Source organism: Pteropus medius, unplaced genomic scaffold, assembly GCF_902729225.1.
Source record: "Pteropus medius unplaced genomic scaffold, Ma_sr-lr_union100, whole genome shotgun sequence".
Classification (NCBI taxonomy): domain Eukaryota; kingdom Metazoa; phylum Chordata; class Mammalia; order Chiroptera; family Pteropodidae; genus Pteropus; species Pteropus medius.
In genome coordinates this window covers 4165887-4180540 of record NW_024349802.1, presented here as the reverse complement: position 1 = coordinate 4180540, position 14654 = coordinate 4165887, and the positions used below count along the sequence as shown (strand labels likewise).

The window sequence follows — 14654 nt, the reverse complement described above, 5'->3', positions numbered from 1 at the left end:
CGGCCGTTTTCATCAGCGCCCGTCCGGCATCCGATACTCGGCATTCGAGACCCGCCAGAGGCTGGGGGAAGAAGCCAGGGTCTCCCGTCCTAATCCGTTCGCCCTTTTCATTTTCCATTTCACGTCCCGCGTCCGCAATTTCATTCTCGTGCGGGAAAGGGGAAACGGGACATTTCCTGACGCGGTCCAAGGCTGGGCTCAGCGGAGGTCACGATCCGTCACCTGCACGTGTCTTCCCTGGGTCCAGGGTTGATTTTCTTTTGAAGACATAAATTGGATATCGGTCCCTAAAGACACTTAACCTTTCGATATCACCTTACATTTATGGAGTAGCTTCTAGTTCCCACCGGATTTTTACATCATGGTTTCATCTCATTCTTACAATGACCCTAAGTAGGAGGAAAAGCAGATAAACTGATGCTCCTGTGATAGACCAGACCAACAGCAAGCGAACAAACGGTGCACACCAGGTCCCAGGCCACCCCGCCCCACGCCCCTTTCAACAAAATTCTCAGTGGCGATGATGGCTTATTTCTTCATTTGTAAAGGACATAATAATATCCTATCACATATTTCAGAGAGACAGACAGAGACAGAGATAGAGACAGAGATCGCAAATATTTTGGCCTAAATCAGCTGAGCCAGGTCGACCAGCTCTCCCGTGGTGGCCGAAGCGTCACACTCCACCAGCATCATGGGTCTAACCCGTGTGCTCCCGAGAGCATGTCATAGAAAGGAAGATGCCCGGGCCTCCCCCCAAACCAGCTAAATCGAACTCTCAAAGACTGGACGCTGGACACTGACTTATATGAGTCTCCAGGTGCTTCTAGTACGCAGGCGGCTAGAAACCGCTGTACACGGTGAGTCAATGACGTAGCGGAAAACAAATTAAGGAGACGGTCCTCCCGTTCGGGGCTGTTTATGACGGCGCCACCACCCGCCTGGTTCGCAGGTGCAAAACGTCTCTCCCCGCGGGCCAGCCCGAGGGGCGCTCCCTCCCACCCGAGTCCGTGTGCAGGCTGTGGGCGGCCGCCCTCGCTTCCCTGGTCGCCCCCAGGTCCTTGCTGCTCGCCTCGTTTCCCCTCGGGGCCCCATGCGGGGTCTCTGCTCAGCTGTCGGGGTTCTGTCAAAACTCGACATTGCCCCCCGGCTCAAAGCCCCGCGGCGGCGACTCACGCCGGCCAACCTCACGGGCCTCACCTGCCGCTGCGAACTCCCGCCTTCTGTCCCTCCGTCCCAGCCCCATGCCTGCTGCCTGGGTGCTCCTCCCCACATGGCGGCACAGCTGGCACACCGGTCACTGCCTTCGGGTCACTGCTCGCCGTGATCTCCGCAGGGAGCCCTCTCCTGACCCGTCCTGGTCCGCAGGCACCGACCTCCGGCCTCGGTATTTTCCCTCAGACACCTGTCATCAAATTATTTGTTTACATGTCCCTCCGTGCAGTCAGGCAAGCTCCATACGGGCGCCAGCACCAACAACAGTGCTCAGCACACGACAGGCATTTAATCGGGATTTGTGAGTAAATGATCAACTCCCTGGGGACTTGGGCCAGCCTTGCAGGCATGAGTGCTTTGAAACGAAGCACTGCGGGGCAAGTCTTGGGTTCAGGCTGCGGTCACAGGGGTGGCCGTGAACACCGGCCTGGTGGGGTGCTGGTTGAGAGAGGGAGGGGGTGTAGATCAGGACACTGGGTCTTGGGGGTTGGGTGTTCGTGGCGAGCGAGTCAGGACCACACGGAGATGCGCTTTTCATGCCCGGCCCAGTTTTTCCACGTACTGTGGACGTGAGGTCCACCTCTGAAGGCTTCGAGCAGGACCGGGGTGGGTTAGACCTTTGTTTTAGAAAAACAGTTCTGGAGGAAAGTCAGAGGGGACCTGACTTGGAATTTTAGGTCCGTTTCTCTACAGTCCCACCTAAGTCCCCAGGGTCTTGTGGCATTCGCAACTAGAAACCGCCTGTTCACACTTCCAGGTCCGGTTTCCTGGACTTCTGATGGCTATCCATAGAGAAACGATGTTTAATACGAGGGAAGCATTTCTGTACATATTACAAGAAATGCCTTTCATTACCATGAACACTGCACGTGTTACCTCTGAGAACGAGCACAAGAATTCAAGTTGTGGTTTGGTGAGTCACAAAATCAGAATGCAGACCTATCAGAGAAAGATGGTTGCAGTGTCTCGTCTCGGGAGGAATGTCTGTTTTCTACAGGCTACTGTTTCGACAGTGAGGTCACATGGGACCCAGTCAGCCTCGCCTAGGGTTCAGCCCTCGATGCTCCGTGTCATCCCGAGACCGTCCATCTGGTTTCCCACCACAGGAGACACACCAGGCTCCCTGTGCTCTGCACACCAGCCTTTCACAAACTTGCTCTCCTCCTGTCTGGCTCTTTCAAGCTTACTGAAAAGGTTTCACGGCGTTAAAAGAAAAGTCTTCCCTGGCCAGGTACCTATCGAAATCGATCTCTTCTGTGGGTCCCATTAATGATATGCCATTTCTTTCTTAACACTTATCACAATCTGAATTTGTTTTATCGACGTTACCCTCATTAGAATGTGAGTTCGTGGAGGCAGAAAGCTTGCGTGCCTTCTTCGTTAACTGTGTGCCTAGCACCTGGCACATAGTAGGTGCTCAATTAAAAAAGAGCTGAATAGAAAGCAACAGGGAAGCAAGGAATCTAACAGGAGAGCAGAAAAGCAAGAACACGAATCTAAATGTCTAAGGTACAGGAGGCACAGTTGTGCCTCGAAAATATTCCTTAATGTACGTTTCATATACTGGAAGATACACTCTGTTAATGCAGTTTAAAATTAAAATGTTTACTGTTCTATTTGCTTACAAGAAAGACACACACATACTCATCATTAGCCAGAATCCCCCACCCGGAAGAGAATTACGGCACACACGTGCACATGTGTTAACGGACATGTGCGTGCGCCCGTTCCACACGGGGTCTCAGAGGTCACACACAGGTACACACGCAGGTAGAGTGCCATAATGCTGATCCTGTGAGCCGTATGTCGAGATGAGCCCCTGGCATCGAAACAAAATGCCATTCCCCAAACTGCCTGGCTCCCTATTCCCCTAAACAATGCCAGTAACCTGGAGTCACTTTAGTGCACTAGGATGGGCCTACTACCTGTATGGTTCTAATCCTGGAGGTGGAGTCCCTGAGGAGTTGGGACAGCTATCAAATAGTCGTGGTTTTTCCTAGGTTTCTACCAAGATGGTGCTGGTGGCCCGCAGTCATCAGAGTGTGATTCGGCCAGCGGCAGACGTGCTGCTTCCTCCCCCGACTCGCCTGGTGATGGCTGCCAGGTGGTTGGTTAGCAGGAATAATGAAGCTGGGGGTCAGGAACCAGAGCCACCCTGAACTGGTCCATTCCCATGGCGACGACAAGGCACACCAGATTGTCACCCTGACTGCCCCCCAGGTAAGGTTGCAGATCAAATATAGGACACCAGAGAAATCTGGATTTCAGATAAACAATGAAGAATCTTTTGGTGTAAGCGCATCCCCGAATATTGCGTGAGACTGACACACACACACACACACACACAAAAGCATCGTTTATCCGAAGTCAAGTGTAACGGGGCCTTCTGTACTTTTATCTGCTAACTCCGGCAAGCCTATCTCCAGAAAAGCTCCTGTGACAGCTCTGCCACCCAAGAAACTTTAGGTTTTTCCATACTTTTGTATTATTAATTAGTGCCCATAGATATTTTTTAGGCATGCTTTCTTTATAAAATACTTTATTGCTCTTTTTCTGAATCTAACAAATCCTATCTCATCTGGCTGATTAACAGCACAATGAAATGGTCTTTAATGTCTTAAGTTTTTCTTCTAGGAAATGTCAGAGCCACAGCGATCGACTTGTACTTTGCGTAGTCGATTCGCAACAGTCTCTGTGAAACAGAAATATCCCAAAAGTGCGGATCTGGCATTTACATCCTCTCACCAGACCCCGGACTTTTTGGAATGCTCACTTTCAACTGAGAGCATCCTTAGAAAATCAATTAATGATGCAAATCGTATTATTGCTACTCACATAAAGGTCCCCTCAGTGGCTCTTCCAGAAAGCTATAGAGGATTTTCACAGTCTCAACTACTCTTAAAAAAAAAAAAAATCTGTTTTCTATTATGAGAAAATAGCCTAAAAATAGTTCCACATAACACAAGGACAAAGCCATCTGTATGAGCTCTCCAAAGAGCTCATATTTCTATAGATTTTATCACTTTCCAACTGTTCCAACGAATTCTGAAATTTAAGAAATTCATATAGATTTGGCAGATAAAACTCATTGAAATATTTAATTTAATCATTAATATTTTGATTATTTTATATTTTTTCTTTTACATCAGATCAAAATGTGTCAAAGTAAACAAAGTGTAAAACTGTATTATAACGCATTAAAGCTTTTTTTAAAAAAGTTTCATTAAAATGTTTCTCCCAATAATCAACTGATAAAACCAAAATATTGATAAACTAGCCATTAATACAGAAAAATACCCAACATTTGAGGAAAAGAAGAAAACCACAAAAGCGTGTATCTAGACATGTAATCCCTGGTATGTGTTTGAAAAATACCTTTCAACAGATGCAAATGACATCAGTCATCGGAACTGACACATCCAAATTGGTTTGTGTTGCATCCTTATAAGAATAAAGATTTCACTTATATGAGGTTAAAGTTAGCATTAAAATAAAGACAAAACTTGAATGAAAGAACATGAGTGCAGTACATGTGATTTTAAAACTTCAGCCGCTGAAAAGTCAAGAAAAAGCAAAACAAGAAACAGACCTTTGAGTCAACGCTGTTGTTTGGGGTCCAGAGGTCTCCATTCGCAAGAGAGGCGCTGACGACTTCATACGCTCCTCCCTGGTCCCTCGTCCGGGCCTGCTGCACAGAAGGTGCTGAGCTGCTCCCCAAGGTCACCCCTGCATCAGAAAGAAAACAGCCCCATTCTTCATTCTAGTCAGGAAGAGTTTGGCATCAGAAGCTTATGACATAAACGACTCAGTGAAAATACATGGAAGTTGAGTAGAGCTAGGCAAGCACCATGATCTGTTCGATCACAATACGTGTGAAAAGCGACAAAGTCTCTGTCAACCTAACCATAAAATTTGGAAACTCAAAGAAAACGAAAAGCTAAAATTTTTCCTTCGAGACCTAACAGCGTGTGCTGGGTGATTATCAGAGTCAAAGTGTGTAATTTCGTCCTTCCACGAGTGACCCAAATGCACAAGCGGTGACTTTTTAATGCTTTGCTTGAGATCGATCACCTCCCTATGAAAAGTCTCAGGGCTTTAGCTGCATTGAGACAGGTGCATTTGCTAGAGTCCCAGTGAATGGGTTAAGCACGATACCAACCCTCCCCGGCCGGCTCACGGACGCTAATTTTCTAGGCTTCGGTGAGTGAGTCTATAGACAAAATTAATTTGCCAGTTCAGACGGACTAGACTGGTTTACGAAAAAAGGAATTAAGTCATTCAATGAATGATGATACGATCTTGTTTCTTGGGGTCCTGTCTGTCCAACCTGTTAATATACCGACACAGGTCCAATTTAGCCCAATTTCCATCCACGATCCTAAGGGAAGGTATAATGTCCTTCCCTTCTGCAGAGCGGATCACTTTCTTAACAAACACAGCGACTTCTCTGGGCTCACTCTCCTATGAGGTCACGCTGCTGCTATTTGGTGCGGCCACAGTATGTCCCTCAAGGTAAGGGGTGGGGGCGGCTCCCCTCATGTGTCGCCCCATTTCTTCGACCAGGACTCGTAATTTTCAGACCTGAGTCATAATAGCACAGTTTTAAGTTACTAAGGAGTTCACATTTATTGGGCACAAATGGTATTGAAATTTTAATCCTAGACATTTTACAGTTCCCCAAATACTTTTCAACACACACCGTTTTATCATTCTCAATGTGGAAGTCTGCTGTTATAGTCAGGTTACAAAAGAATCTCTACTCCAGTATCGACCGTCTGACATGGCCTCTCTGGAAAATTCTCAAGCTGGTAACAAAGCATTTAGGGCTCCCGGGTGTTACGAACCGAAGAAACAGGGATGAAGCAAGAGCTGGGAAGATGGCCAGGGGCAGAGGGAGTGCGCTGGGCCCCTCGGCCACGTGGGGATGTGGGGGGCGGGAGCACAGGTAGGCAAGGACAGGAGACAGTGGTCCTCAGGGCTGGAATGAGCTGAGTCTTCAGGGCTGAACCCGCATCCAAGAGACGATGAGGGTTCTGGCCATGCGAGCAGAGGGGGCCGGCTCCAGGGGGTGACAGCCGTGGACGCTGGTGGAGGGCTGGCCGGAGGTGGAAAGAACGGGCCATCTGAGTGGAGGACGTCACGAGTCCTCGTGCTGGCTGCAGAGGGACAGTCACTGGCAGTCTGGAGATCGTGACCCTCGCCCGGTGGCTTGACGTCGTGCCCTCCTGTGCGCTCCGAGAGGGCGTGGCCTCACCGCGAGCGGGGGTCTGGGGGGCAGACACGCCGCAGCAGCAGAGCCAGCTCCACCGCAGGTCTGCATGGGGCCCTGGGCCAGCGGTCCGCACACTCGCTCATTCCTTCGTCCTCTCGCCCACTCAGCGGCTACCGATGAACTGCCTTTATCGTGTCGGGCTGTCTAGGCCTGGCGTCTTCCATGCAAAAGGCTCATTCTTTCTACTGCAGGCCAGCAGCCCCTCATGTCACCGGGAGCCAGCCCCTCTGCCAGCACTGCTGGGACCCTCCTCTCCTAAACACAGCCTCACCCCAGAAGACTCGGCCCTCTCCGTCCTGTCTGCCCCAGAGAGGACACAGGTAAAGCTGCGGCCCCCACCCCCGACTTACATGTAGTCTGCTGTCGGGAGAGACGGCGGACAAATGAGACCACGTCAGAGAACGGCCAGGACTGTGAAACCTGGGGCCCAGGGACGATCACAGTGCTGTCTTAGCCAACTCTTTAAGTAAATCAAAATGATTCCAGAAATAAAAAGTTAATGAGAACAACGAGGCGGTAGTGAGAGGTGGGGTGGGGTGCTGGGGGGAGGGGGGCTACTCTTAGCAGCCAGGCCAGGAGAGACCTCGATCCTGTTGGGACGGGGAGTGTGGAAGCCGAGATGTGGAGGGCAGAACCACCCGGCCCCACACAGAGCTGCAGGAGGGGCGTCTGCAGAGGGACGGGGGGTGCTTCCCCTTGCCTTAAAATGAGGCAGAGCATGGGGAGGCCGGAAGGGGTGACACACGGAAGCCTAGAGAACACCAGGTGGCTTTGTCAGCGTTGCTTGCTACACATCAGCCCCTACGTGTCGCCAGGACCCAGGCGTCTCGCTCAGGACCCTCGGTGAGATTCGCGTGTTGGAATTTGCCGAAGCAAAGTTCTGGCCCAGGTGCGCAGCATCTGCAGAGCTGGACCAGACGGTGCAATTAGCTAAGCTTCTCTTAAGAAGAGCCGGTACATTATCTGAAGTGGATTAAGGAGGCTTTGAAATACCAGAAATTAGGGAGTAAACACTGAGGAGCCATCTGACCTGTCCCCTCAATCCATGAAATCCATGCCACATGCCAAGTTATCACAGCCCTTATTTTGATCTCTTGAAAAGTCAGGTAAAACCGTTACAGTGACTACAAGCATTTAAAAATTTCTTCTAAGTAAACAAACCAATTCGATCATAAGCTACTCCTAGCAATTCTGTCAGTGAAGCTGCTGCCACAAGTGAACTGTTAAACTGACTAGTTAATCACAAGTCCAATCGTCCAAGGGCCCGTTAACGAGGCTGAGGAGGAGGCGTAAAGCTGGAGTCTCCCATCGCCCTCACCCACCACAGCGGGGAGGCCAGGACGGTTTCCGTGCATACTCCAGCTACGATGCTCAAAGGCCTGGAAGATTTGCACCCAGCTCTCAGATATTGGGGGAAAAGTCTTTGCATTTAATAGCTCTCATTTGAGAAGCTGTATGTCTTAGAAGGAAGAAGGCGGTGCCTCGGACTCCGCGTCTCATCTCCTGGTCAAACCATGAAGATGCCTCTGCCGGCGGGGTTGGGGTGGGGGGTCCGAGAGCCAGCGACGCCGTGCCCTTGGCTTTGTGGAAGCTACAGAGGCCTTTGAGGGGCCTCCTACTTGATAACCAGGCTGTAGCTGCACAAACCAAATATAAAGACTATGCTCAGAGAAAGACACAATTATTTACCCTCCAGAAGGCAAAACGTTCCAACCCTTTTCACCTACATATCCAGCCTCTTAATGCAAAAGAAGTCCTTTCTGGTTGGAGTTCTTTCTTCCTAGAAGCTTTATTTCCAAATATCCCGAGGAGAATTCAGAGGCAGACTGTGCCAGCCCTTCTAGAAAGTTGTGCAACTTTCTTAAGAAACCGAGTAACTGCACTGTTTGCTGAGCACGGTATTTCTGATCTAGGTTCGTGGGCGATGAAGTCATCTTGCGGCTTTTTAATTGGTTGCGCAATACCTGCCACCCCCCCACACCACCCCCCCAGTATCCATAGTCAGAAGACTGTGTCTTATGAGCTTTTCTTATGTATTTACACACTGGTATTTCTTCTAGATGATGCACATAAAAAATTTTATTTGTGCCGCATGGAGAGACAGAATAAATTACACACAGCTGTGAGATATCGGAATGCATTTTACGGAGTGATCTTGTTGACAAACCGTAAAAGCAGGTCTTGAATGATGTGTACATTCAAGCCCTAGAAACTCAGGGGGAAAATATGACCTTATAAAACAGACAGTTCGCATACATTTTTGTTTCTCATAATATTGGGGCATCAACAAAACTTAGTTGCCTAAATAAGAAATTTGAATAGCTGATACGGGGGAGGGAACTCCAGCTTTCTGTGGTCGGGGAACCTGATACTCTGCTTGCCATTTTAATAAAATGGCCAGTTTGCTTCGGCCTTGTCGTGGAAAGAAGCATAGAGCTATTTTGGTCTCTAACGCGATTTTCTTCTGTAACTCTCAGCTCTGCGTTCTCCTGGGATGTGTGTGTGCCCGCAGCACTCGTCATGTGAGCTCGTCATCCTCAGTCTGATTACCGCAGGTCAAGAGGGAAATTTCAGACCCGGTTCCTTAGGCGAGAATTTTTGCAACAGTGGCTTTTAACATTTTGGAAAAGTCAACGATGAAGACATCCCTCCAGTGTCTCCAGACATCCCCGTGTGATTCACCCAGAGCCTGGCTGCCAAATCCTGCCCCATCCCTGCTCCAGCCAAGCCTCCTTCTCCCAGATTACTGAGTGAGGTCCAGACCACCCTGATGCCACCTCAGGGCTGAGACAGTGGACAACGGGCTTCATGGAGTCACCGGGCCCGACCCTGGTCCTGACTCCTCTTATATTTACTGCCTCAGTCAAAGTGTGCATCTGAGGTCCTCCCCTCCACAAGACAGGAACACTTTCTCTCGCCCCCACGATTCTCATCGAGTTCAAGAAGCTCAAATAAGTTAATGCGGTCAAAGGCTTTCAAAAAGCTTAACGCAGGAGAATCAGTCTAAGATGTCAGCCTCTTAGCTCCCAGATCGCCACACAGCGTTTGTCTAAACAAACTGCACTCACGGCATTCGAGTGCCAACTGCATGCGGATCACTGCGAAATGCCAGGGTTTGGCTGCAGGTGGGTATCCACTTATGCCGGCCAGTGAGCCAGTAGGAAAAGAAAGGATTACTGGTCAAGATGGAATTTAAACATCATACCTGGAGTTCTGCCTTTAAAGGGGAATCATTCTCAACACCTACATGAACATGAGAGAGGAGAATCGATCTACCAAAAGTAGAATTAAGATAAAAAGTCTTTGAAAATCCAGCAGGGGATGGGGAGAGGAAGTTGAGGCAGCCATTATGAGCTGCGAAAGAAACTGGGGACAAGATTCTGGAAACTCACACAGCACTTTTCCTCAGCCCCAAACAGCGAGAGATAAAGGACATCTTATAGACCCGACTGAGTGATCCTTGTTCAGGGGACCATGGCGGCCATGCTCCCATAAGCAGAAAAACACTTCTTTAGTTCAGATTCATAGCTACATTCTTAATCAAATGACAATGTCATTCTTTCATCTCATCTCTCCCTGGGTGGAAATTAGGGACGCGATCTTAAAATGCCATAGCCCAGGATGCTCAAAAGAACTATGGCAAAAATTAATCTGAAAAGAGTAATTTTATAGCGGGAAAACCTGAAAAACACTCCTTCAGCCAGACTGTCAAGATCAACATCAACAGCGTTAAGTCATTTTATTGGTATGTACCCTTCACAGGATGTGATGAAAACAATACTTTACCTCTGTAATCTTACGTCCCCAAACCCATGACCCTAGTCTAATCTTGAGACAGATGCCAACAGAGGTGCATCCTACAATACACCTGACCAGCACTCGTTTCGACTGTCATCAAAAAAAGACAGTCTGAAAAACAGTCACAGCCAAGAGGAGCCTAGAGAGATATAAATGAAGAGGAAATGTAACATGGGATCGTGGATGGGACTGAGGAAGAGAAAAAAGACCTTAGGTAAAAAGTAAGAAAATCTGAATAAAGTATGAACTTTAGTTAATGATATTAAGTCAATATTGTTTCGTTAATTGTAAAAAAAAAACACACACACACACACACAAAACTAACGTAAGATGTGAATACTGGGAACTGGATGTTGAGGACACAAAAACTATCTGCGCTATCTTCTCGATTTTACGTGAAATCTAAAACTTCCCTCTAAGTCTATTAATAATATTTTAAAAAATTTAATCTGACTCTTGCAAGAATAATTTAGCCTTTTAGTCATTTAGTCTTTCAAGACTCAGAGCCGTCTGCTTATCACCAAGGGCTCCAAGCATCAGCAAATCGGAGAGCTGGCCCTTCCTCTCTCTTTCTAATGTGGCTATTTATTTGTTCAGATAGAGGAAAAATGCAGTCACTACAGTCAAGCAAAAGTATAAGTAATTAATGGGCGAGGTTTCCTAGACTGTCAAAAGGCAGGGACGTGTGAAAATAGTTGGCCACAGAGCCGTCGAAAGGCCCCTCTGAGTCCTCCAGGGTACCCTATGGAGAACGTAGAAATGAGCTGTGATAAAAACTTAACGTTTTCTGAATTATTGGCTATGATGCACTGGGACAGTAGAGAAGTGGAAAGGAAACCCTGCCACTTGGTTTTAGGAAAGTGACTGTCACAAATTCTTTGATAAAAGGGTGGAGAAGCAGAAGCAGATTCTCCCAGAGCCCAGGCTTGTAGCTGTCCACGCCAGCAGGCTGCGTTTTCACAGCACGGGGGGCCGTAAGGGAAGCGGCACAGCTTTCTGAGGGAGGAGACACATCCTGCGTCTAGCACAGCCTCCAGATTGATGCTCGTGAGCAAAGTCCCGCATTCCCTGATGCTCAGATCCTTTATGTGTCCAGGAAGGTACAGGGTCACCGTCCCCGCAGAGGGCTGGCAAGAGGATCAGGTGCGATCACCATGTAAGGTATACGTGGACGCCGCTTAGCTTCGTTTTTTTGTTTTTTGTCTGTTTGTTAAAAATTAGTCTTTGGAAAGAAATACATCAAAATGCTCTTGCATGTTTTCTCTGAGTGCTGGGACTATGAATTCATTACGTTTTTCTTCTTTAGGCTTGTATGTATGTCTGATTTTTTTAATAATTGGCACATATAGTTTTTAGATTGCATAAACTCATGATGGATAAAAAATAACCTTTAAAAAAATCAATCGACTGGATTCACAATGACACACCAACCAAACGAACGCGTTATTTTCTTACTGGCTTTCCTGGCGTCACAGATACACAGCCTAGGGCACGCTGGAGGACAGGACGCGTTTGGGAAAAAAACGCGAATCACGTACTTCAGAACAATTACCATTCTGAAAAGATGTTTTACATGTCATTTCAAAATGCAAAGAAAGCTAGTTCTAGCTTCTCATAAATGCTTTAAATGGATTCATCTCCCAAGCACAAGTTGTCCCCGTTACACATAAAATAACTTTTCATGCACAAAGTGTCTCCCATCTGTGGGGAGCAAAATCGTTTACAACCTTAACTGGTGTCATTACCCCTGTGCTGGTCAGTGGGAGGCAGCGCCAGTGTCACATTACAAATGGAAAGACAGGCTAGCCTTATACGGCTTATTCCTGATGTCGCCCAATGATAAACGGCAGAATTAATGGCAAAACCCAAGCCCTTTGCATTTCGAACTCATTAATTCACTGCGTCCTCTGTAATGGGGACAAACACGTGCTGTAGGAGTTCGTTTGTAAGACTTCTGGAGGCGGCATCAGAAGCTTCCAAAGTTTACCGTGCAAGAAGCGAAGGGGAGAAAATGGAACCAGTCATTACAATCTATACCCCGGCCGCAGTTTTTGGAAGTTACCAGCCAAAGGACAAGAATGGACACTAGTTTATTCCATTCACTATTGTGAACCGACTCAATGGAATTAAATGAGGCAAGAGCAGTCGTTTCTCCTCTGCTCTGAAGACCCCGCTCTGCCCAAGGGCATCTTCTCGAACGTGCTCACTGCGTCGTTCGTCACCACTGACGGCTCCTGCTGAAACACGAACCCGACCTGGCGGCGCCCGACCCTTCTGGTTTTCTTCCCCGCTCCGACCAGCTCTCCACTCATCCTCCTTTCTCTGGCCTCTTCCTCTCCTTGGGGGACTTGAACGGCCCCCAAGTCTTAGCTCTTGGCTATCTTCCCTCTCTATGCTTACTGTCCCCCAGAGAACTCATTAATTTTTAAGCGGATGTTGCCCAAATCAATATTTTTCCATCTGGCCGATTCACTCAAGCACAGTCTGTATTACACTATCTACAGGACATTTCGTTTCAAAGTCCCGTTACCACCATCACCTCAGATGCGGCATGTTTAACAGTCAGAGGTCCCATCTCCATTCCCGCGGTCAGAAAAGAGTCGGACGTGTCTTTCCTTCATCCGCGGCCATCGTCATTCGCGCTCCTTCAGGCGCACAGCTGGGCAACTGCTCCAACACGGTCCTTTTTTATGGCTCACAGTCAACGACTACAGTTGGGTGTCTTGTGCTTTGTTTTTGCTCTGTTTTCTAAAAGCGCTCCTCCTCCTTAACTAAATCCTTCTAGATAGACTCGTCATCGGCGGGTTCCTCCTACCCCACCCCACAGGGGAGAAACATTTAACAAGAGCAAGGCTCTGGGGCAGGGTTTTCCACCGAGGGGATGTGAACAAGAATATCCCAAGGCAGTGGAAAGCGTAGCGGGTCCTGGAGACAGAGAGGCAGGCGCAGAGTGAGCGACGGGACCGGCGGGGGCGAGCGGCCGACGGGGCGAGGAGGCCTGGACCACGGCGGGCCTTCCAGGCAGACCTGGGGGCTCATCTGAGTGCCGTGAGAAGGCGTTCTAGAGTTTTCGAGCGGAAATAGCGGGTTCAGATCGGAAACCTTCTCTGCTTGAGGATGGAGTGCGCGAAGGCTGGAGAGGAACGGAGGGCTGAGAACCACAGGGCGAAATACTACGCTGAGCATAGAGAACATAATCGATAAGCATTTCCAAACCACAGTGGGGACACCGGGTGAACGGCTGCCGTGCCCCAAGCCCCCTTCTCATCCCTCGTCAGTTTAACTCGTTCAAACCTCGCGACCACCCCTAGGATGCCCATCCCCATTTAATACGTAAAGAAATGGAGGCACAGAGAAATTAAGCAACTTGTCCACAGCCAAACGAATCGTGAAGCCGGGAGGCGAGCCACACGGCCAAGTTCTAGCGCCTGTGCTCTAGCCGCACGACGAGCATAAATGAGCGGTCACTCCGGCCAGGAGACAGCTGGGACCAGACCCGAACGCCCTCCCGCGCCCGGCCACCCGATCGCTCCGTCGTGACCACGCTGACCACCCCTCTGACCCCTGCCGCGTGCCCACCTCCGTCCCTCGTCACGCTCCTTGCATTTGCTGTCCCTTCTGCTGAGAAGACTCTACTCTCCACCCCTTCTTTGCGTGACCCCCATTTCATGACTCACGTCTCGGCTCCGATGTGGCCAGGACAGAGGGGCTCCCGAGGGAAGCACCCCTCCCCCGGCCCCAGTTTCTCCCCAGCCCTCCTTTCTCAGTATTTATCAGTACCGGAACTTGTCTTATTTGTCCTTCTGTCTGCCTCCATCACCCCGCCCCCAATCTAAGGGGCCTTGTCTGTCAAACTCACTGCCATATTCTCCTGTGCAAACAAGTGTTTAGTTAATGAATGATTACCAAACAAAGGAAAAGCTTCCACGGCCTCGGGATTGTAACGACATAGGAAGGGGGGCCGGGGCTCGCTTCTGGTCTTGGAGGTTCTCACAGGTGATTTCTAGCTCACCCAGATATGTCTGGTCCCCGGCAGGTCCGTGCACAGAACCAAACCCACATGAGTCTTATATACATAAGCCAGAATTCTAGTTTACTTATTTTTAACGAGAAAGAACTGGCAAGGCCACCAGAATCCTCGTCTAAGGCATTTTGTTCATTATCTTCCCAGCAGGAAATCTTTTCCGAAAAGCCAAATTAACATCAGAACAGAGAACTAAGAGGCCATAATAGGAATTGTCATCATGGCAGCTTGATATTCCCTTCTCCACTGCGGCAGCCAAGGCGGACTTAAACCTCAGTGAGAGCAACTGCACCCCATACGAGTGAGCGCGGGGCTGACGGTCTGAACTTCACCGCATTTTCTATA

General features: G+C 48.9%; 1 protein-coding gene across 1 annotated transcript in view; it reads right to left on the bottom strand.

Annotated features, from left to right (window-relative positions):
• LOC120581264 (disintegrin and metalloproteinase domain-containing protein 12-like) overlaps positions 1–14654 on the bottom strand; it is a 270870-nt gene that overhangs the window by 229635 nt on the left and 26581 nt on the right. Inside the window, exon 2 of the mRNA XM_039836010.1 lies at positions 4805–4941. Within this exon, the coding sequence (XP_039691944.1) occupies positions 4805–4941 (137 nt within the window). The remainder of the gene's footprint in view (positions 1–4804; positions 4942–14654) is intronic.